At 44.4% G+C, this 25,275-nt stretch overlaps 1 protein-coding gene across 1 annotated transcript in view; it reads left to right on the plus strand.

Moving 5' to 3' along the window:
- The window catches only part of ADAD1 (adenosine deaminase domain containing 1), a 272,091-nt gene that overhangs the window by 173,210 nt on the left and 73,606 nt on the right, over window positions 1-25,275 (plus strand). Inside the window, exons 7-9 of the mRNA XM_073603526.1 lie at window positions 721-891; window positions 9,194-9,423; window positions 21,097-21,331. Of these exons, the coding sequence (XP_073459627.1) occupies window positions 721-891; window positions 9,194-9,423; window positions 21,097-21,331 (636 nt within the window). The remainder of the gene's footprint in view (window positions 1-720; window positions 892-9,193; window positions 9,424-21,096; window positions 21,332-25,275) is intronic.

Below are 25,275 nucleotides of genomic sequence, written 5' to 3' on the forward strand. Positions count from 1 at the left end.
GCACTGACACTGTATAATTGACACTGGCAGGGGAAGGAGTTAACATCAGGGGCAATCAAAGGGTTAACTGTTCCCTGGGTGTGCTTTCTTACCGTGTGATGGATGGACTGACTCCAGGAAGAAACACATCTGTGTTCCTGATTAGCAAGAATCACAGATCTCTCACTTCCTGTCTGGCAGAACGACGGTCTGCCTTGTTTACATAGGCAGACCGCCATTCTGTCTCTCCAGCAAACAATCGCTAGTGGACATGGCAACCTGCTGATTGGCTCCCGCTGTGTCCAATCACAGCGGGAGCGCGGCTATGGCGTCACGCTCACCCCAGAGCCTATGGAAGAAATCACGTACAGGTACACAATTTCGCAGTATATGTAGGGGGGGGGGTTAAGTGGTATACAGTTATGATAAAAATTATAGACCCCTCATTTCTTTGTAAGTGGGCAAGCTTACAAAATCTGCTGGGGGTCAATTGATTATTTTCGCTACTGTATGGCTTTGGCTACATTCATATTTCTGTGTGGCGCAGTGCAGTTTCTTTTATATGTATTATATTTCAATCATATGAAAGGTAGGTTTCAAGATGGGGCAGAGGCAGGTGGTGAGGGGGTTGTTACCACACTAAAATGCTGGCAGGATTGAGGTTACTTTCTTACCTTTTGACACAAAGCTGAAAACATTTTCACTAGTGTAACAATGGTAGTTTTTTGTTCTGCCTTTTAGGTATTTCTATAGACAGCTGCTACTTTTTTATAGTGGAAATACTGTTATGATGAACAAATCCATCTTCAGCAGACAACCAGAGACTGATCTTCTTTCACTGAAACAAAATTTAAACCTCTACCTGTATATGAATCAGCTTCCAAAAGGAGCTGCACAAATGATCTCCAATCTGTAAGTACTATTGGTTTGCGTAAAAGATATTTTGTGATGTACAGTAGTAATAGTAGAGACTTGGACTGTTTTAGCCATTATATTAATGTGGTGTTTAGGTGACATCCTTGATTGACTTCAAATGGTATTAAACCAAAAAACAAACAAGTAATATATTGCTGTTTATCAGCCTGTAAATGTGGTGGCTGCATTAGTTTTATCTTTTTAAGCCTTTTTTTTCCCCTTTATTTTCACCTGTTGAGCCATCCAATAACACACTTGCTGTTTTAGGATCTGGATGGAGGAGCAACAGCGATGCCTTTTAAATAGCTGCATTGTCAATCTGAGGTGTGCATAGTGATGCGCTAGAATAATTTGGATGGACTTGAGCAAAAAATTAAAGCTGAAATCCAGCTAACACTTTTTAACCGCATTCCACTGCGGCCTCCCAACCCTTTAAGTGGATTGACATGATGGGAAGCGGGCATTCCAATGATGTGACTGCTGTGATTGGCTGTCACAGTGGTCACATGATTGACCGCTCTCAATTGCATTGGGAGCTTTCCATAACCGTTCAGTTACTGTGCAGGGAGCATGCTCCCTGCACAGTAAACTGTTTACAAATAGGCACAAAAATGCGACCACTCGGCGTTAAAGCCCACCCACTGAGAGGCCGTATATATGCATGCGGGAGGAGGTTATAGCAACCTTCTTTCCCTTTTTTTGGATAAACGTTTTACATAAATAAAGGGTGAGCATTGGAAGTACACAGTCAGTGGTAAATAGTCTTTCTCTTTTGTTCATTGACAGACACAGCTCTTCATGTTCTTGACCACAGGGTTATATCACCACCTTCAGGAGTAGGACTAAGCAGAGAAAGGAACAAGCACGGCACCGCCTAGGGGCGGTCCTTACTCAGGGGCAGCTCAGTTTTTTCTGCCTAGTCAAGGAGTAAGGACCTAGCTCCGTGCCGTGACCTGAGGTTCCCTAGGTTTTTTTTTTTAATTCTCTCTATTCTGCAGGATCTTCAATCAACTGCTGGGCTGGGTGACAGGCTGGGTTGGCCATGACGAGTCCCATCCTGGACCAGGGCTGACGGCGAGTTAACCATCTTGCATGGACACACATGACCAGACACCTGTTTGTTAGTGTAACCATGGCTGACAGCCCCTCCCTGGCGCAGTGCGGGGTGCTGGTACCCCCTGCAGCGATCGGCCCTGTGGGATCATCCTCTCCCAACCACCCCGCGTTGGGTTCTTTTTGTCCATCGCTCCCCTGCCAGCTCCCTTTACCAGTGTGTCTGTTTTACCTGGCCCCTGTCTGCTGCCCTCCTGCTAGACTGGTCCTCTTGCCTTCTGAGAGGGTTGGTCCCCCTGTTCGACTCACCGCACTCGCTTGGTGAGGGGTGTGCGGTTGGCATCCTCTCCTCGCACTTGCAACCGCCATTTTCTTGGTGTTTGGTTCCACGGCCATTTTCCTGTAGCCCGCAGCGGATATTTTGCCAAGGGTCTGGTTGGGTTCTTGGCTTCGGAGTCCTGTCTGCTGGAGGGCGGGTGGAGGCCATTTTCTTGTAGCCCCTTGGAGAGGCTCCTGGCAGTCTTCTAGTGCACGACCTTCGTGTGCTAGGGGCGTCATCTCCAGAGTCTGGAGCGTTCTGGTGTGGGTCTCCTCATGGCATTACTCAGCTGGTGGACAAAACAGCACACAGCAGCACTCTGAAGAGGTCTGGTCAGTGGTGGTGAGTCCTACTGAGGTCCCCTCCAGTCTGCGGCAGCTGGTAGGAGTGTTTTTACTCTCCTCGTGGGCATTCTGCCTCTGGTGGTGCCCAGTCAGGCGGCGTGGGGCCCTTCTATGGCGTCTGAAGTAGGTGCCCCCCCCCCAATGGCAGCTGCTGACTCCTCTGGGCCTGCTGTTCCCCTGGATGCTCTGTCGGTGGTCCTGGAATCCTTTGTCCCCCAGGTTGAAGTGTGTGGGAGTAAGGCGGGTAAGAAACACCCCTTACCTCCACCTTCCTCTGGGGAGGACTCGCGAGTGTACCCTACCCTGAGTGCTCAGATGACGCCGCCCCTGATTCCTCTGACGGTGAGGAGGAGTACTCAGCGACAGTCGCTGCGCATCAAAAAGCACTGGTGGTCACGCTCATTACTGCAGTGAGCGATACCCTGAAAATTGATGATCCGGAGGGGGCTACCGAGGAGGAGGTGTCTGTCCCTTTTGGGTCCCACAAGCCGGCCCTTGCCACTGTAGTTTTCCTTTTAATTGTCCTAGTTCGATTTATCTACAAGGATTGGGAAAGCCCGCAGCGGTCTTTTTCAGTCCCGAGACATTTTTTGGTGCGTTACCCCTTTGAGGAGAACCTTCTGAAGACATAATCTTTTCCGCCTGTTGTTGATCCTCCCGTCTCTAGGTTGAACAAGGCAACCATGATTTTGGTGAAGGGATCCTCTTCTTTCAAGGACCCCACGGACAGGTAGGCGGAATCACGTGGTCTGTTTTCGATATCGGGATCAGCCCTTCTCTGGTGCTGGCCACTGCTCTGGTATCTCAGATGCTTACTGAGTGGGCTAAGCTATTACACCGTGATTTGGGTAATGAACAGGTACAGCCAGTCTATGTGGAACTGGCGGACCAGCTAGTGCAGGGCCTCAAGTACGTTTGTGATGCAGCCTTGGACGCAGTCCCTTTGCTTTCTAAATTGTCTGTGTCTGCCGTGGTTCTTTGCCGGGTACTTTGGCTTAAGCGCTGGTCGGCGGACCAAACTTCTAAGAAGACTCTGGCCGATTTGCCATTCCAGGGCAAGTGGCTATTAGATTGCCAGATCTGCGTGGGCCGCCTGACCAGGGCCTCTCGCTCCTTTGGTGGCTACGGCCTCCTGCCCTTCAGATCGGGATGTCGTGTCTTCCTCTCAATTGGACTGTGATCATGACGGATGCCAGCCTGGCCGACTGGGGGGGGGGGGGGGTCTGGGCATTGTTATGGACCTTCATTCGGCCCAGGGCCGCTGGACGTCAGAGGAGTCTCGTCTATCGATCAACGTTCTGGAGCTGCGTGTGAACAGATTGTGTCTCTCCCATTAAACGGGGCTGCTACGTGGTCGTCCTGTCAGGATCCAGTCGGGCAATACTACGGCAGTGGCCTACGTCAACTACCGGGGGGGGGACGAGAAGTGCGGCAGCAGCGCTGGAGGTTACTCACATTCTTCAGTGGGCGGAACTTCGCGTGCCAGCTCTCTCCGCCGTGTACATTCCGGCATTTAACACTGGCAAGCGGACTACCTCAGCAGCCAGTTGCTAGATCAGGGAGAGTGGTCTCTACACCCGGAGGTGATTCATCTCATTTGCTTGCAGTGTGGCACCCCAGACATGGATCTTCTGGCTTCTCGGAAGGTGCAGAGATTCGTGGCCAGAGCGAGGGATCCCTTGGTAGATGTGTCGGATGCTCTGGTGGCGTCGTGGAGTCATTATCGGTTCATTTATGCCTTTCCCCCTCTCAAGCCTCTCAAGCCTCTTCCTCGACTAGTGCGCAGAGTAGAGGCCAAAGGGATACCGGTTATTCTAATCGCTCTGGATTGGCCTTGGCACCCCTGGTACGCCGGCGTGGAACGGGGATGGTCACGGACACCCCAGGGGCACGAGTACCTTTTGTCTCAGGGACCGATATCCCACCCTGCTTTACCGTCTCTGGCTTTCAAAAGCCAGGTGCTGAGAGACTGGGGGTTGTCGGTTTCTGTGATCCCCACAATGTTGAAGACGCTTAAATCAACTTTCAGGAGGATTTATCATCGCACCTGGAAGGCTTACATTTTGTGCAAGACTGTGGGTTGGCATCCACGCTCCTGTATATTTAGAATCCTAGCGTTCCTACAACATGGTGTTGATCAGAAGCTGGCTTTGAGTACTATTAAGGGTCAAATATCTGCTCCTGCGACCTTCTTTCAGGGCCTGTTGGCTACTCACTCGGTTCGTACCTTTGTTCAAGGGGTTTGGCATGTTGCTCCCCCTGTGGGCTCGCCGCTGTCTTTGTGGGACCTGAACCTGGTACTCTCAGTACTTCAGAAGCCACCGTTCGAGAACATTAGGGAACGCCCCTTGCTCACGCGCTCTGAGAAGGTTGCCTTTCTAGTTGCTATTACTTCCGGCTCCTCGAGTTTCCGAGCTGGCGGCCTTGTCTTGTAAGTCTCCCTATCTGGTTATCCATAGGAATAAGGCAGTTCTTCGCCCGCATTCCTATTTTTTCCCAAAGGTGATATCTGCCTTTCACCTGAATGAGGACATTGTCCTCCCTTCCTTGTACCCTCAGCCGTATCACCCTAAGGAGTTTACCCTGCATTAGTTGGATGTGGTTCGGGCACACCATGAGTACTTGTCAAATATGGCTCCCTTTCAGACATCTAACTCGCTGTTTGTAATTTGTGGATGGTCTGCGGAAGGGTCTGGTGGCCTCTTCGAACACTATTTCTCATTGGATCAATCAAACTGTTGTCCAGGCTTATGCCATTAGGGGTCAGGTGCCTCTTTCCCATCACGATGGACTCTACCAGGGCAATTTTTGCTTCCTGGCCCTTCTGGCACCAAGCACCTGTTTCTCAAGTTTGTAAAACGGTTACCTGGTAGTCTTTGCACGCTCTTACTAAGTTTTACAAGGTTGATGTTCTTGCATCTTCGGAAGCGTGTTTCGACCACAATGTTTTGTAGGCGGCTGTCTGAGGTTTCTGGTTCCCCTTACGGGGGGTCCTGTTGGGTGGAGTTATTTTTCTTTTATTCTGTGTTCCCATCCCTCATCATGGCACTGCTTTGGGACGTCCCTACGGTTAAGAATGTGAAGAGCTGTGTTCATCAATGAACGAAGGAGAAAACTGTATTATTGTTTTTTCTACACACCGTAAAATCCCTTTCTCTGAGTTCATTGACAAACACCGCACCCACCCCTCCCTTTTTTGTTTTACTTTGTAACAAACTGAGCTGCCTGTAGCAGAGTGGGGGTTACTACCTGAAAGGACGGCCCCTAGGCGGTGCTGTGCTTGTTTTTTTTTTCTGCCTAGTCCTACTCCTGAAGGTGGTGATATAACCCTACGGTCAAGAATATGAAGAACTGTGTCTGTCAACGAACTCAGAGAAAAGGTACTTTTTACAGTGAGTAGAAAAAAATGCTGTGATTAAAGCAGAAATTTTGAAAACTGCGAGCAGATAAGCTCTTTATTGCAAAAGAGACATGTGATGTCTCTTCTGCAATAAAAGAAACCTACCTGCCTGTTCACTGTCTTCTGTGGAATGCAGTGAGCTGTGCAAGCACAGCTAAATCTACATTCCATCACAGCAGTGTGTGTACTGGGATTACTGCACTCCTGTAGGAGTGATGTCATTCTGCCCATGCCAATGACAATGCAGCCGTGTGCCAGGAAGAAGCCAGGTACAAGGTGTTGGCACCGACGAAGGACATCGGCCTGTTGGAGTGAGGCAAGCATCGCACAGTTTAGCTCTATTTGAAGGGAATTCGAAAAACGGACTTGCTAACCGGATCTTAAGGTTGAAAATATAAGAGAAGAGGCTGAAAAAAACAACATTAAAAGGAGAAGTCCAGCCTGAGCTTTTTAGGCTGGGCTTCTCCTCTGGGTCACAGGAGTGCAATTCGTTTTGCACTCTTGTGACCCATTTTCAGCGGAGAGCGGTCTGAAGTCCACTCTCCGCTGACATCACTGCCATCAGTCGACGCAGCGCGTCATCCCGACTTCCCAGGTCTGGATCCACCAGCTGCCTTGATTGATGGCTGTCTCAGCAAGCCGCTGAGATGGCCGCTCCCTGCCCTACCACAGCTCATCGCTCCAATGAGCATGGAGGATCAGAGCAGGAGAGATACTGACAGGCAGAGCATCTCTCTGCTCAGGGTGGAGTGAGTACTGAGCCATTGGCGATGTTCGATGGCTCGATTCTCAGTGCAGAGACGCCGGGGGACAGCTGCAGCATCGGTCTGATGCTCCATCCACCTGGGTAAGTATGAAACAAAAAAACAAACAAAACCCATACTTCTCTTATAACGATTGGTAAGCTGCAATATATTACATTTTTGTTTTTGGGTTTAATATCACTTTAAGTTTGTTAAAAATGTTTCGGGACCCCTTAGATCCCTTCCCCAAGCTTTGCACAAGGCCTAAGAAAAGGTCCAAGGGGTCCTGAAAGCTTGCATCTTTAACATCTTAAAGTGCAACTAAACAATATCCTTCTCCAAAAATAATCCATATATTCCCACTCCTTATTGGTCCTGTGATGCATCTTTTATGAAATCTTACTGTATCTCGCTGTTGTATTCTGCCTAATGTCCTCTATGAGCTCCTGAATCTCTCCTTTTCCCCCTCCCTTCCATACTTAACCGGTTCAATACCGGGCATTTTCACCCCCTTCCTTCCCAGACCAATTTTTAGTTTTCAGCGCTGTCGCACTTTAAACGACAATTGCGCGGTCGTGCAACGTTGTACCCAAACAAAATTGACGTCTTTTTTTCCCCACAAATAGAGCTTTCTTTTGGTGGTATTTGATCACCTCTGCGGTTTTTATTTTTTGCGCTATAAACAAAAGAAGAGCGACAATTTTGAAAAAAACACAATATTTTTAACTTTTTGCTATAATAAATATCCCAATTTTTTTTAAAAAAAACAAATTTTTTTCCTCAGTTTAGGCCGATACGTATTCTTCTACATATTTTTGGTAAAAAAAAATCGCAATAAGCATATATTGATTGGTTTGCGCAAAAGTTATAGCGTCTATAAAATACGGGATAGATTTATGACTTTTTTTTTTTTTAATTATTATTTTTTTTTTTTTTACTAGTAATAGCGGCGATCAACGATTTTTTTTTTTTTCGTGACTGTGACATTATGGCGGACACATCGGACACTTTTGACACATTTTTGGGACCATTCACATTTATACAGCGATCAATGCTATAAAATTGCATTGATTACTATGTAAATGTGACAGGCAGTGAAGGGTATGACAGATATGACGTGATGTTACACACACAGATCCACGGTCCGGCCCTGTTAACGGGCAATCGCAGGTGCCCGGTGCACATCGCGGCTGCCGGGCACACGCACTGGGTCCCGAGCAACGCGGCCGGCGCACGCGCGCCCCCTAGGCGGCCGGGAACCCGAGGCCGTCATATGACGTCCACCCAGGATTGGAGATCCCATCTGTGGACATCATATGACTATAGGCGGGTAGGGAAGTGGTTAAATAGTGTTTTTTTGGGGGTTTTTTTTTTTTTAGTAAAGTGTATTATTGCCGAACTTTCTTACAAGATTGTAATATTTTGAAGAAAATGTTACAATGTACATTTGTGGTAAAAACTGTTGTATTGAGGAATTATGTTGCTAAACATTCATAGTTGATTGAATGCCAAGGGCCAATAATGCTTACCTTTGTACGTTATGTACATTCTCAGTAAATGGCTGTGCGGGGGGGTGTTAGGACAAGTCTGAGTTCTCAGCACAGCTAAAGAACTGACAACAAAGTGCTCGTCTGCAAGTGTGGTCAATATTTTAATAGGAAAGCAGAGGGGCTGGCAGTAACACCAGGGATTTCACACAAAGGAAGCAATACAAAGAGAATAGGATACGTTTTCATACACGTACATCGTACAACCGGCACATATCGGGTCTATGAAATGCTGGGGGTAACAAACACTTTAAGCACCTGTATTTTGTTTTTTGTTTTTGGAGTGCTGCTTTGTCACTTGTTTGTATTTATTGCTTTATAGACATTGGGCACTTAGCACAGCACAGGAGGCCTAGGCATAATATCTCTCATTATATATGACAATTGATCACCTGTGGTTTGATGAACCTTATTGGTATGTGCATGATACTCATGGTCTCCTTATCAATTAAATCAGAGATTATTCCATTATCAGTATTTAGCCTCTTGAGCTTTAGTTGCTTTATATGGACAATGTGAAGCTTTGGATACCAAGTTTTTACCATCTCATAATGTGTTTTGTGTACACAGTGCCTGTTGATGTAATTAAATGTGAACATCATGTTATGTCATGCTATTGTATATGGATACCGCTAAATACAGAATAAAAAAAAAAGGAGAGAATGAACAGCAGCTCTGATCAGGTCAGCCCTGTGCTGTCTGCATTTATCAACCAACTGCTTGTGTACTGTGCAATGTAGCTTAATAGGCTTGCGTTCAGTCTGCATAATACTGTACACTGAACTTCAAGATGTTTAATATAAAGACAGACTAAAATAATTGAAAATAAAACGATTACCTGAATTTATAATTGACATTGTTATTTCAGTATATTATTTTCATCTTTTCTCTAGACATCTTAGCCCTCATTCTCTTTCTGCACAAGAAGCAAATGACCAGCTGAGTCTTCATATTTCAGTGGAAGGCAAAAATTACCCAGTTGATTACCATCCACAGGACATTACTAATCATATAAGCAGTATATCTGCCACTGATAAGCTTACAAAATGGGAAGTCCTGGGAGTTCAAGGAGCACTGTTGAGCATTTTCATACAACCAGTGTACATTTACAGCATTATTGTGGGTAAGATGATGTAGAACTTGGCTTTGTCCATTTCATCATAAATGTACTCAAAGGAAAATAATCATTGAGCTTGTAAGTAAACTAGCAAAAGTGTGCGCATGCTAGAACACGCAATGTTGGGGATGTAACAAACAATGCTAAGAAAGTGTCTCAGCAAGCAGTGTCTGATGCAGAGGGGTGTGAGAGGGTATGATGGCAGCCAGTATGTTTAGGAGTAAGGAGGGAAGGAGCGCAGAGCGTATGACAGCAGGCAGTGTGTGCAGGAGAGGAATTTGAGGATGTAAAAGTTGGCTGGTTGGACGAGAGGGGGAGGCGGCGTGTGCGGAGGGTATGACCGCACACAGTATATGTGAAAAGGTGTATAAACATTTTATATCCACTATGTATTGGAACGTGTATTTAGTGGCTAACAAAACCCACCACCAAAAGGTATATACACCTACAAGGGCTACCAATTTCAGTACAAAATATATTATATATATATTATGGACATATGATTGGCAAGGGTGAGAAACCCCTCCAAACAAAAAAACGGGGGACACCCCATTGACCTCACCCAGACACCCCATTGACCTCACCCAGACACTCCACCCCCCCACCCCACTCTGGTCGCCTCAGAGCAATCCCACTCTGCCCAGAGCCTCCCCCTAAAAACCTGAGCTCCACAACACAATAAAGCCAGTTCTTTTGGCAGAAAAAAAAGCTTTTTTTGTACATGCTTTTAGGCACGTGTAACGTCTTTTTCTGGCAGAAAACTGCTCTCAAAAATGCAATCCAGAAGAGTTTTTTTTTCTGCCTCTAAACGCTGAGCCTAAAATAGGGGTGCCCAACCACTGGCCCATGGGCAAAAAGTATCGCCCTCTGATGTGGCTCGCCACCTCCTGCACTGGGATGGCGGGTCGGCAAGCTCATATCGCGGGTTCTCAAGCCGCCATCCTCGAGCATCGGTGTGAAGAACTGAGCTGGCGCTAGAGAAAGCAGAGCCAATGCTTCCTGTATAGCATCGGTTCCTGTCACAGGCGGAGTGATTCCTAATGTACTCCGTCTGTGACCATTCCCGGCACGATACACGAAGCATCGGCTCTGTTCCCTACTGCAGCCGCATGCTTCTGTCACACTGATTCTCGGGAATGGCGGGTGGGGAACCCGCAATCTGGGACAGCAGCCAGCAGGAATACCACCAGCAGTACCAGCCAGCAGTACCCTCCAGCAGTACCTGCCCTGGAGGACAGCCAGCAGCAGCTGCCAGCTATACCCGCCTGGGGAACAGCAGCAGCCAGCGATACCGGCAGGAATCCTGAGGAAGAAGTGACAATTGAGGTCAGTTGAAGTGCAGGTACCACAGTGCTTCAGTGTGAAAGCAACCTTAGGCCCCTTTCACACGATTGTTCCGATCGGGTCTGCCTGTCCGTTTTTTCATGGGACCCAAACGGACCCCTCCATTCACCTCTAGAGTGGTAGATGTGAACGGACTTGTGTTCTTTAACACCCGCCTATCTCCAATCCGATCCACTTAAAAAAAAGAAGGGGATCAGTCCCCTTTTGTCTGGATGCATAGGACTGGAGGGCCTATAGAGAAGAGCAGGCCGTGTCCGTGTGTGCTCTACATATGCAGAGTGGACGCAGACCTGTCATCTGCCCGCTCCGCTCATTGGGGCTCGCAACCGGTTACCAAGTCGCTAAAGTGGCCCTCGCTCTTCAAAAGATTGGGGGCACCCCTGGCTTAAATTATGCCTCTAAACATACTTATGTGCATGGACACATAGGATAACATTGAGCTGCTTCTACAGATAATCAAATTAAAAACAAACTAAAACCTTTTGAAAAAATAAAAATCTTAAAATAATGTGGTTGCATAAATACGAACACCCTTAAACTAATACTTTGCTGAAACACCTTTTTTATGGCAGCATTCAATCTCTTGGTGTAGGAGTCTGAGCATGGAACATCTTGCCTTGGGAATCTTTGCCCACTCTTCCTTGCAAAAGCACTCCAAATCTGTCAATTTGCCAGGGCATCCCCGGTGCACAGCCCTCGTCACTCAACAGCTTTTCAGTTGGATTCAGGTCTAGATTCTTGTTGGGCCATTCCAAAACTTTGATCTTTTTCCGGTGAAGCCATTCTTTTGTTGATTTAGAGGTGTGCTTTGGGTTGTTGCCATGCTGAAAAGTGAAACTCCTCTTCATCTTCAGCTTTTTACCAGATGCCTGAAGGTTTTGTGCCAAAATTGACTGACTAATATTTGGAACTGTTCAGAAGTCCTTCCACCTTGACTAAAGCACCAGTTCCAGCTGAAGAACAAAAGCCCAAAAGCAAATTACTGCCGTCGCCATGCTTCACTGTGGTTATGGTGTACAATTTGTGATGCGCAGTGCTGGTTTTGCGCCAAACTTACTTTTTGGAATTATGGCCAAAAAGTTTAATCTTGGTCTCATCAGACCATAAAATATTTTCTAATGTGCTTTTGGCAGACTTGATGTAGGTTTTTGCAAAATGTAGCCAGTCTTGGATGTTTTTCTTAGTAAGAAAAGGCTTCCGTCTTGCCACCCTGCCCCACATCCCTCACATATGAAGAAGATTGTTGTCACATCTAGTACACAACCATTACTCGGCAGAAGCTCCTTTAACCACTTGCCAACCACGCTATATCCGAAAGAAGGCTACAGCGTGGTCTTCCATGAATGCCCTACCAGACTCATAAACACATAAACAGACTCAAAACACATAATACAAATGTTATAAGCTAAGTTGCAGTTCAGTGAGTGAAATAAGTATTTGATCCCCATGACTTAGTACTTGGTGGAGAAACCCTTGTTGGCAAGCACAAGACGTTTCTTGTAGTTAGTGAACAGATTTGCACACATCTCAGGAGGGATTTTGGTCCACTCTTCTTTACAGATCTCCTCTAAGGCTGGGTACACTCTATTGCGAACCTGCATCCAACTCGCAATAGCAGGAGATTTTGACCGGCTCTCTTAACCACTTCAATACCTTAGGGTATCATATGACCTCCTTAACTTTGTGAGGGGATATCTGAATGATGCCTGCACCTACAGACATCATTCAGATATCATTCTTTCCAGCCGGCCATTCTGTGCACGATAAGAATGATCATAGCGTCGTCGTCCCGTCCCCCCCCCACCCGCATCTCTCCATAAAGAGGACCTGTCGCAATAGATCCCTATTACAAGGGATGTTAACATTCCTTGTAATAGGAATAAAAGTGATCCAAAAAAAAAAATGTAAAAAAAAGTGTAAAAATAAAAAAAATTAAGTAAAAAAAAAAAAAAATTAAAAACGCCCCTGTCCCCGGTAGCTCGCGTTCAGAAGCGAAAGCATATGTAAGTCCCGCCCACATATGTAAATGCCTTTCAAACCACACATGTGAGGTATGGCCACGTGCGTTAGAGCGTGTGCAATCTGGTAACCTGTAAAAAATTTCAAAGCGTCGCCTATGGAGATTTTTTAAGTACCGAAGTTTGGCACCATTCCATGACTGTGCACAATTTTAAAGCGTTACACGTTAGGTATCTATTTACTCGGTGTAACATCATCTTTCACATTATACAAAAAAATTGGGCTAACTTTACTGTATACTGTATAATTCATGAAACCGTTTTTTTTTTCCAAAAAAAAAGGCGTTTGAAAAATTATTACGCAAATACCGTGCAAGATAAAAAGTTGCAATGACCGCCATTTTATTTCCTAGGGTGTCTGCTAAAAAAAAAAAAAAAAACATATAATTTTTGGGGGTTCTGAGTAATTTTCTAGCAAAAAAATTATGATTTTTACATGTAGGCTCGGTATTGAAGTGGTTAGGGAGCTGGTTCACACATCTCCGCTGCGGCTCCGGTGGGAATTTGCACAGAAGCCCTGTGTGTCTTTTGGTCTGTTTCAGGTCCGAATTCAGGCAAAAATTCAGGCTGAAATCGGACCTGAAACGGGGACACACCGGACCCCTGCTGTGAGCCCCATGCCACGATGTGTGTGAACCCAGCCTAAATCCTTAAAGTGATACTAAAGTATTGTTTTGGGTTTTTTTTAGGTAAAAAGAACAAACCTGTCTATACTTGGCTGCTCTGTGCAGTGGTTTTGCACAAAGCCTCTTTGGCACTCCTGGCCCTTCCCTCCTGTTGAGTGTCCCCACAGCAAGCAGCTTGCTGTGGGAGCACCCAAGCTGAGCAACAGCACCCTGTGTCCATTCAGACACAGAGCATGGCCCGGAACCACCCCCTTTCTTTCCTCATTGGTTGACTGACTTTGACAGCAGCGGGAGCCACTGGCACTTAGCTGCTGTCTCAGCCAATGAGGAGAGGAATCTAGAGGGGGGCTTAGGTAAGTATTAGGGGAGCTGAGAGGGACTGCTGCACACAGAAGGCTTATTATCTTAATGCATAGAATGCATTAACATAAAAAAACCTTCTGCCTTTACAACCACTTTAAGGTTTCTTGGTTGTCGCTTAGCAACTAGAAGTTTCAGCTCCCTTCATACATTTTCTATGGAATTAAAGTAGAACTATAGGCAAAACTTCTTTTTTGTTCACATTTTGGATAGAGTAAGGGAGGGTTTTAATTCGCCAGATTTTTTTTCGCCATCTGTGTCCCATTGCAAATATTTCCCTTCACTTCCTGTCCCAGGAACTAGTGTCCCCATTGGAAGATTTCCTCTCTTACTTTTCTGAGGACAACCCAAAATATGGGTAATTTTCTTTTACTTTCACTTTACGTTATAATCGTAAACATGACCAATTAGAGGGTAAACAAGGGCACAGACCGCAATAAAAACTGACGGGTTCTAATCTCTCTCCACTCTATCCAAAATTCAAAAAATAGTTTTGCCTTTAGTTATACTTTAAGGTCTGGAGACTGGCTGGGGGCTACTCCATGACCTTAATATGCTTCTTCTTGAGCCACTCCTTTGTTGCCGGTATGTTTTGGCTCATTGTTATGCTGGAAGACCCATCCGTGACCAACCATCAGTGTTCTGGCTGAGGGCAGAAGGTTCTCATCCAAGATTTTACAATACATGGCCCCATCCATTGGCCCCTCAATGCGGCAAAGTCGACCCGTACCTTTAGCAGAGAAACAGCCCCAAAGCATCATGTTTCCACCTCCATGCTTGACTGTAGGGCTGGTGTTCTTATGGTCATAGTCAGCATTTTTCTTCCTCCAAACGTCCCAAATCAAGTTAATGCCAAAGAGCTTACTTTTGTCTCATCTGACCACAGCACTTTCTCCCAATCCTTCTCTGAATCATTTATATGTTCATTGGCATGACTCTACATGTGCCTTCTTGAGGAGGGGGACTTGCTGTGTTGATTTATAACATTTGTATCATGTTTGTGTCATGTGTTTTTTCTGGATTTTTGGTTGATATTCTGTCGCTGTCATTTAAAAAACACCAATGATAAAAAATTATAGACCTTTAATTTCTTTGTAAGTGGGCAAACTTACAAAATCTTCAGGGGATCAAATAATTATTTTCCCCACTGTACATCTACCAGTGGGTCTCTGAAACTCTTCAACCCGATGGTGGAAGTCAACCAACAAAGTCTCCCAATTAGCCTAATAAGAGGTAAAACACAGTTCTTTCACGCTCCAACTTATCCCCTTAGCAGCTCATCCTGCTGACAGAGGAAAACGAGGTGGCTTCAGCTCCATGTGGTCCTCCAAACCTGCAGGAGAGGGGAGGCCTTTCGCCCAAGACTCAATGATGTTAGGATCAGGGCTCTGTGGGGGGCCAAACTGTCACTTCCAGGGCTCCTTGTTCTTTATGCTGAAGATAGTTCTTAATGGCATTGGCTGTATGTTTGGGGTCGTCGTTCTGCTGCAGAATAATTTTGGGGCCTTCCTGATGGTATGGCATTAAATCTGCCTCTTTTTCTCAGCATTGAGGACACCATTCATTGGACAATGTTGTTATCTCAACAACATTGTGTCTGTATGGGATTGCATGAAGAGAAAGAAGGATTTGAGACAGCCCACATCCACACAAGATCTGTGGTTAGTTCTCCTAGATGTTTTGAAAAACCTACCTGCGGAGTAACTTAAAAAACTGTGTAGCTCCTCTACTTTCTCTCGCTTTTCTGATTCTCCCTAACCCATTCATTATATTCTTCCTCTCTTCCATACGTTCGCATGCGCTTTTGCAGGTTAGACTCTGCTATACTACAGACATTCTGAATCCTACTCAATCAATCTGATCATGCCACATACTGTCCCTGGATGTATGATTTACATGTCTAAACCACATTTTTTCACTGGCTATACTGTATGTTGATAACCTGCCAGATATATGCTCTCAACAACAATGCGTGTTTTCTTATATTTTCTGTTGGAAATTTTTGAAAATCTATAAAAAATTGTCAGTTCTCAGAAAAACTGTGTACACAAGCACTGTGTGTACCTTCAAGAATTGATGCTAGTTTGTGGCCAAAGGGTGGTTACACCAAATATTGCTTCTTGGATTTCTCTAATGTACTTCTAATCTACTTTCCATTTTGTTAATTGATAAAAAATAATCTATTAACGCTTCTATTTCTGAAAGCATTCTTAATTTACAACATTTCTTCACACCTGCCTGAAACTTTTACACAGCACTGTATGCATACAACGCACACATGCAGATGCTATTTATACTTCCTAACAAATGAGCATTGGCAATGGTCTGTAAGTGATAGGGATACACTTAGAGTTACTTAGCATGGGTTATACTTTGTGATTTCCGTAACACAGGATACCATTCTCTACTCAAGTGTTTGCAGGAATCTGGGTGCTCTTGTAGTGTACACTTGGTGTCATCTCCAGGCGAAGTTCCTTTAATCTTGGGAAGCACCCTCTGGTACAGACCTACCTAGCTGTTCTGGAACCCCCTTGCTTATACCCAGCTTTTCTCAGTGTTATAGAGCCTCTTTTGACACAGACCTTCCTTGGTGTTATGGAGCCCCCTCTAGCACATACCTTCCTTGGTGTTATGGAGCCCCCTTCTGCCCAGGTCTTTTCGGTGCCTTTTTTTGCTCTGGTTATGGTATAAGCTGTTTGATGCATATGTTTGTTAGATTTACAAAGCTGCCACATGGTCTTTCTGTTTAAATTTTACATTTTACCAGGCGGATAATTAAGGTCTCAGTTATTGCCAGCTTTATTTGTAAGGCACTTCAGGTGGCTCTGTGAGTTCTGCTGTTCAGCCACCTTTTTAACCTGTAGGGTTTTCTTTTGGGCTTTGGTTGCATTAGCTTTTTGCTGTTCTGTTGCCTACCCCTCAGTTGGACTAGGACAGGTTGATCCTGTCTTTTGCTAGGCTGTTCATTTTTTGCCAAGAACCAGATTGTTCCTGGCTTGGTGGCTTATTAATCAGGCTCTAGATTCAGGAAAGCCCTTCCTTCCAGTCTTTAGGAGGATCCTCAAGGTGGATGCCAGCCTATCAGACTGGGGAGGTGTTCTGGGCACCCTGTTGATGTAGGAGACATGGTCATCTGAGGAGTTTTGTCTCCTGATCAACTTCCTGGAGATTTGGATGAAGTCAATGTCTGTAGGGGCAAACCATTTTGCTTGCGGGTCACCTGATTCGGATTCAGTTGGACAATGCCACGGTTCTGGTGTAAAATAATCATCAGGAAGGTACCAGAGGTCTCACCCCGGTAAGAGGTAGATCCGATCCTGTCCTGGGCAGAGCTTCACGTTCTAGCCTTATCAGCTGTGTGCTTGCTCAATGTTTGTCTGCAATGTGGATTCCTTCAGCTGGCATCGTCCAAACCGTAGAGGAGGTTTCCGGTACGCCGAGTTGGTAAAACTTCAGGCAGATGCGCTGTGGGCACTGCCAGGTCATCAGGATCTTATCTCCCAAGGTCCAGTTTGCTGTTTTTCTTCACGATCGCTTGCTTTAATAGCTGTTAAAGTGGAACTAAACCCTCCTATCCTTTACACCCAAGAAAGCTGCCATCTTCGCCTCTGTTTGAATTTGATAAGTTTTGACACCAGCCATGGCTTGACAGCTCGTTTCAGAGCAGTTCTCATTCACACCATGCCTTGAATTTAACAGCTTTAGGCAACAGTTCAATCAATAGGTTTAGTTCTCCTTTAAAGCCCAGGTCCTTAAGAATAGGACATCTGAGTCTGTGACTCCTTATGTGCTAAAAGCGAAGTCTTCTTCCTGTAAGGTTTTTCATGATGTGGAAGACATACTTCACTTGGTGTGAGTGAAAAAGCTTTCACCCCAGGAGTTTTCTCAGTGGCAGGAACCTTCTCCTTCCAGCAGCATCTGCCTCTCTACTGTAAAGGGTCAGGTTTCTGTTCTTTTTATTCTGTTTAAGAGACCGTTGGCCTTTCACTTTTTTTGCTCAACGCCTACATGGGTTCTCCCACATAGCTCCCACTGTCTGTTTCCCTGTCTGTTTCTTTCTGTGCTTCAGAAACCATTCCTTCTTTACACTTACCCAAAAAATAGATTCACAATCAGATTTTGCACAACAACAAGATGGTGTTAGGGCCAGGGCTTCCTTCTTGCCAAGGGTAGTTTCTGCTTTTGACCGCAACCAGAATATTTTATGTGTCCAAAAGTGCTGTTATTGACTGGATCTCCAGGTGTGAAAGTTTTAAAAGATTGACGAAAAACTATTTGCTTAAGAAAACTGCATACAGTGAGTCATTATGCCAAGCATACTGAAAAATGGATTTCAGGTTTACATACACAAAGCCTAAAGCTGCCCATACATTAATTGTATTTTTTTCTTCAACTGTGGGTTGAATGAAAAAACTGACCTGATTTCCTCATCCACACATTCAGGGTTGATGGGGGGGAATCCTCCCTGATGTGGGTCTGTATTCTGTGTCTTCCCTGCTGTTAGAATACACAGATCAGCGCTGTGGTCTGTAGCCCACAACGCTGATCGGGCAGCGAAAATCTGACGGCTTAAACAGAAGTCAATTTGGTAGATTAATTTCTGTTTAACCACAGTGCTCGCACATGGATGGAAATTTGGCTGGTCCCTGCTGAACCGGATGAATTTCAGTTCATGTATTGGCAGCTTTACTCTATCCAGACATGTTTTGGCAGCTTTGCTTTAGCCAAACATGTTTTTGTTTTGCATAGTGAGCAAGAGTTAACATTTCTGCAAGGTTTATATTTCTTTGTGTGCCATTTCAAAAGTTCTACCCCTTCCCGATCTGCTAAAGCTTTTGTTTTTTGTCTGTGCCTCCATTGGAAAGATTTCACTTCACTACCTGTCCTGAACATGAGGGGAAATCTTCCTAGTAGCAATACAGATAACATGCCTCTTAGACTAAGCCTGTCCCATGCTTAAAGCACATTAAAATGTTGGCCTTTAGGCTGTTAACCACTTAAAGACCAGCCTCATTTTGGAATCTAGGTGTTTACATGTTTAAAACAGTTTTTTTTGCTAGAAAATTACTTAGAACCCCGAAACATTATATATTGTTTTTTTCTAACAGCATAGAGAATAAAATGGTGGTCATTGCAATACTTTTTCCACACCGTATTTGCGCAGCGGTCTTACAAGCGCGTTTCTTTTGGAATAAATTCACTTTTTTGAATAAAAAAATAGGACAACAGTAAAGTTAGCCCAATTTTTTTTATATTGTGGAAGATAATGTTACGCCGAGTAAATTGATACCCAACATGTCACACTTCAAAATTGCGCCCGCTCGTGGAATGGCGTCAAACTTTTTTTTACCCTCAAAAATCTCTATAGGCGACGTTTAAAAAATTCTACAGGTTGCATGTTTTGCATTACAGAGGAGGTCTAGGGCTAGAGTTATTGCTCTCGCTCTAACGATCGCGGCGATACCTCACGTGTGGTTTGACCACCATTTTCATATGCGGGCGCTACTCACGTATGCGTTCGCTTCTGCGCACGAGCTCATTGGGATGGGGCGGTTTTTTTTGTTTTTTGTTTTATTCTATTATTTTACTTGATTTTATTTATTTTTACACTGTTTAAAAAAAAAAAATTGTCACTTTTATTCCTATTACAAGGAATGTAAACATCCCTTGTAATAGAAAAAAGCATGACAGGTCCTCTTAAATATGAGATCTGGGGTCAAAAAGTCCTCAGATCTCATATTTGGACTTAAATGCAATAATTAAAAAAAAAAGTCCTTTTAAAAAAATGACATTGAAAAAATATGGCTTTAAGACATATGGGCGGAAGTGACGTTTTGACATCGCTTCCTCCCTGCAGTGTCATGGAGACGGGTGAGCACCATCTTCCCCTCACGCGTCTCCATGTACAGCTAGGGAAAGGACGCGATCGCCTCCGCCGCTGCCGACTGCTCCGGTAAGCAGCGGAGGGCACCAGGGGTCCCTCTCCCGCCACAGATAAAAGTGATCTCGCGTGGAGAATCCGCAGCAGAGACCACTCTTATCTTGTAGCCGGCCGAAAACGGGGATACCGGGGTTATGGCAGCTACCGGCTGCCATAACAACGATATCCGCCCCCAAAGTAGCTACGTATATGTACATGCGTCGGTCGGCAAGGGATTAAAGCAAAACTCCAATAGTTATCTTTTTTACACTTGTGTTGGGCCAGCTTGGTTAAATGTAAATATCCACGTGTCACCCCTGGTGGGCCACTGGGGATGCTGAAATTCACTGTAGTAGTCTGTGCTACATATTTTGCTGCCCTGTTCTGGGTGGAGCGAGTTGCCATCTGTACAGTGATCATAGGGAATCGGTCACTCCTGTACCTCTGCCTTTCAGCAAACATCTTGTATTTTTTTTTTTTCAGGGAGTACAAGGCATTCTCTGATCTGGATGAGGCACAGAAGAGGGGTGGATGGCCTCACAATCATCACCTCCTCCAATCAGAGAACACATTGTAAACACTGTAGCAAAATACAAGAGGTTTGCTGAATGGTGAAGGTACGGGAGAAAGCTACTCTTTCTCTGCCTAATGTACAGACAGAAAGTTGCTCCAGGAGCAACTAGAACAGGGCAATTAGGACTGTTTTGTAGCACAAACTACTACAATGAAATATAGCATCCCCAGTGAACCTCTGGATGTGACACATGGATTATTATGTGTAATCAAGCTACTGTATATGTTTAAAGCAGAACTAATCCTTGCTTTACAGCCAAGGAAGCTGCCATTTTAGCCTCTGTTCAAACTGCAGTTGCCTTGATGCTGCACATGGGAATCAGTTATGACACCAGCCATTTGATGGTTTGACATTGTGCTTGGGAGCACAAGCAAATGTGACAGTTATCATTCATGGCATGCCTTGAATGTAACGGTTTTGGGAAACCATTATAATGAAATTATAATCACCTCGGCTCCAGCGATGTAGCGTCCCAGAGGTCTCTGCCTGGCTGCTTCCGGGTCTTGATTGCTGGACATGGTGATTGACCAAGTAGGGATGATGTTACTGCCATGCATGCGTGGGAGTTCAGGCAGACCCTGCATTACCAAATTTGTACAGTGAGCTGCGTGTGCATGGCTCACCGTACAAGGGCGAACAGGCAGGTAAGTAACTTTTAATGCAGAAGAGAGACAGCATGTCTCCTCTGCATTACAATTCCTGCCTGTTCGCCCCCTTTTTTATTTTTCCCTAAAGTTACACTTTAAATTGCCTGGTTTAGTTCCATTTTATAAATCTATAATTCCTGGAATTTTTGTTTAAATTCAGCACTTTTCAACATTTTTTTTTTTTAAACAGGTGATGCAAATTGTAACAGTACCAGAGGACTGGAGATTGCTCTTAAACAAAGAATTGATGATGCATTTACATCAAGACTGCCAATGTTTTATCTAGTAAACAAACCCTACATAAGCATTGTGACAGCAGCAAATTCAGTTCAGACTGCCTCTGGGAACTGCTTCTCCCTTAACTGGTCACAAGGAGATAGTTCACTGGAAATAGTGGATGCTTTTCTGGGAAAGATAACTGAAAGGTATGCAGTCTTTTGGGAATTTGGTTAAACTACATATTTTAATTGTACAGGACACAGGAATTAATTCTTGGATCATGTTTTATATGTAATTACTACCACCAGAAATCTAAGGTGACCTGGAAATTTTTTTGTGTGCTTGTAAACAATATCTATCAATTTTTTTGGAAATAAGCCACCTTATCTGCAGGCTCCCTCCTGTGCATATTTTGCAATTTATTTTCAACTTGGTTGTTATGTGTCCTCTGTGGACACATATATAGTGTTCCCTCTCCCAGTGGTGTTAACTCCAGTTGGTGATCCCTGTGGGGTCTTTTGGATTCCATATACTCATTTGGTGGCCTGTAATCCCCTAAAGAAGCCAATGTTGGCAAAACAAGTTGGAAAAATACACCATCCTGTCACCATTGGTTATCTGAACAATACCATTTTGTAATTACCGATTGAATTGGGATCCTTCCAGTGAGATTACCATAAATGGAGGTGTATAAGGATACATAATCATTTTATTTTTGATTCAATTTTAATTATGCTTAAAATAAATTTCATGTTTTCATTTCATTTTGTGTTGGCACCGTTATAGTCCCACCTTAAACTTTCTTCCTATTTTCGTTTCTATGAGATGAGGTGACAGATGACGTGTTCACCTAGGTCGGACTAAATACAAAACTATATGTGACTACCTTCAGTTGATTGGACACTGGCGAAAGCTTTCCTGGGAACTTCCCTCCAGTGTACAAATATAATCCTGCCCACTCTGTGATCCTCCATTTTTTTTTCTAGTGTCCTTAGGTGGTGGACGACTTCTTCTGTTGAAGAATTTTTCACCAGTTTTCCTTTACTTTTTCGACTGACATTTCTACCAAGATCTATTATTGTCTTAGGGCTCATTAGCAGTTTCTGGATCAGTTACCTTTGATGTATACCTTGGGAACCGGGCAACAGGGCTGAATTGTAATGTTTGCTTTGGGTACTAGATCCTAAGTTCGGTGCTCGCCTTGGTACATGGTGATACTAGTGAGCCACAGCGTGCTATACAGGTCCAGGGCTGTGGTCCACTCTTATGGCACCCAGACCCTGAAGTGCCCTTGGTATATATGTTGTGATGGGCAAAGCCTGGACCCCGGATGGGACCTGTGATGTGGGCGAGGTAAGACAGGGTTTCCCTGTACCTTTTACATACCAGTTTCTCCTGGCTATACATGTCTTGTTAAATCATTACTTGAATCTGTAGCACACACTACATCCTATACGATTATCCTACAAAATACATTGCTGTGCTAAGCACACAATCAGGTTTGAAGGCACAGGTTATGGGATAATTTACGCTTTAAAGCTGGGTTCACACTATCTTCGCATGCGGCTCACAGCTGGGGTCCGTTGCATCCCCATTCACTGTTTCGGGTTCCGATTTCAGCCCGAATTTTTGGCTGAATTCGCACCTGAAACGGACCAAAAGAGGCATGGGACCCCTGTGCAAATTCGCACCGGAGCCTTAGCGGAGATATGTGAACAAGTCAAAATCTCCTGCTTTAACCACTTCAGCCCCGGAAGGATTTACCCCCTTCCTGACCAGAGCACTTTTTACAATTTGGCACTGCGTCGCTTTAACTGCTAATTGCGCGGTCATGCAATGCTGTACCCAAACTAAATTTGCGTCCTTTTCTTCCCACAAATAGAGCTTTATTTTGATGGTATTTGATCACCTCTGCCGCTTTTATTTTTTGCGCTATAAACGGAAAAAGACCGAAAATTTTGAAAAAAAATGATATTTTCTACTTTTTGTTATAAAAAAAATCCATTAAAATCAATTTTAGTCATACATTTAGGCCAAAATGTATTTGGCCACATGTCTTTGGTAAAAAAAATGTCAATAAGCGTATATTTATTGGTTTGCGCAAAAGTTATAGCGCCTACAAACTAGGGTACATTTTCTGGAATTTACACAGCTTTTAGTTTATGACTGTCTATGTCATTTCATGAGGTGCTAAAATGGCAGGGCAGTACAAAACCCCCCCAAATGACCCCATTTTGGAAAGTAGACACCCCAAGGAAATTGCTGAGAGGCATGTTGAACCCATTGAATATATTTTTTTTTTGTCCCAAGTGATTGAATAATGACAAAAAAAAAAAAAAAATTACAAAAAGTTGTCACTAAATGATATATTGCTCACACAGGCCATGGGCATATGTGGAATTGCACCCCAAAATACATTCAGCTGCTTCTCCTGAGTACGGGGATACCAAATGTGTGGGACTTTTTGGGAGCCCAGCCGCGTACGGGGCCCCGAAAACCAAGCACCGCCTTCAGGATTTCAAAGGGCATACATTTTTGATTTTACTCCTCACTACCTATCACAGTTTTGAAGGCCATAAAATGCCAGGATGGCACAAACCCCCCCCAAATGACCCCATTTTGGAAAGTAGACACCCCAAGCTATTTGCTGAGAGGCATGTTAAGTCCATGGAATATTTTATATTTGGACACAAGTTGCGGGAAAGTGACAATTTTTTTTTTTTTTTCACAAAGTTGTCACTAAATGATATATTGCTCAAACATGCCATGAGCATATGTGGAATTACACCCCAAAATACATTCTGCTGCTTCTCCTGAGTACGGGGATACCACATGTGTGGGACTTTTTGGGAGCCTAGCCGCGTACGGGGCCCCGAAAACCAAGCACCGCCTTCAGGATTTCAAAGGGCATACATTTTTGATTTTACTCCCCACTACCTATCACAGTTTTGAAGGCCATAAAATGCCAAGATGGCACAAACCCCCCCCAAATGACCCCATTTTGGAAAGTAGACACCCCAAGCTATTTGCTGAGAGGCATGTTGAGTCCATGGAATATTTTATATTTGGACACAAGTTGCAGGAAAGTGACAATTTTTTTTTTTTTTTTTTTTTTTTGCACAAAGTTGTCACTAAATGATATACTGCTCAAACATGCCATGGGCATATGTGGAATTACACCCCAAAATACATTCTGCTGCTTCTCCTGAGTACGGGGATACCACATGTGTGGGACTTTTTGGGAGCCTAGCCGCGTACGGGGCCCCAAAAACCAAGCACCGCCTTCAGGATTTCTAAGGGCATAAATTTTTGATTTTACTCCTCACTACCTATCACAGTTTTGAAGGCCATAAAATGCCAAGATGGCACAAACCCCCCCCAAATGACCCCATTTTGGAAAGTAGACACCCCAAGCTATTTGCTGAGAGGCATGTTGAGTCCATGGAATATTTAATTTTTGACACAAGTTGCGGAAAAGTGACAATTTTTTTTTTTTTTTGCACAAAGTTGTCACTAAATGATATATTGCTCACACAGGCTATGGGCTTATGTGGAATTGCACCCCAAAATACATTCTGCTGATTCTCCTGAGTATGGGGATACCACATGTGTGGGACTTTTTGGGAGCCTAGCCGCGTACGGGGCCCCGAAAACCCAGCACCGCCTTCAGGATTTCTAAGGGCGTAAAGTTGTGATTTCACTCCTCACTACCTATCACATTTTTGAAGGCCATAAAATGCCCAGATGGCACAAAACCCCCCCAAATGACCCCATTTTGGAAAGAAGACACCCCAAGCTATTTGCTGAGAGGCATGATGAGTACATGGAATATTTTATATTTTGACACAAGTTGCGGGAAAGTGACAATTTTTTTTTTTTTTTTTTTTTTTTTTTTTTTGCACAAAGTTGTCACTAAATGATATATTGCTCAAACATGCCATGGGCATATGTGGAATTACACCCCAAAATACATTCTGCTGCTTCTCCTGAGTACGGGGATACCACATGAGTGGCACTTTTTGGGAGCCTAGCTTCATACGGGGCCCCGAAATCCAATCACCGCCTTCAGGATTTCTAAGAGCGTTAATTTTTGATTTCACTCCTTACTACCCATCACAGTTTTGAAGGCCATAAAATGCCAAGATAGCAC

This window comes from Aquarana catesbeiana, linkage group LG01 (assembly GCF_042186555.1).
Source record: "Aquarana catesbeiana isolate 2022-GZ linkage group LG01, ASM4218655v1, whole genome shotgun sequence".
In the NCBI taxonomy this organism is placed as follows: Eukaryota; Metazoa; Chordata; class Amphibia; order Anura; family Ranidae; genus Aquarana; species Aquarana catesbeiana.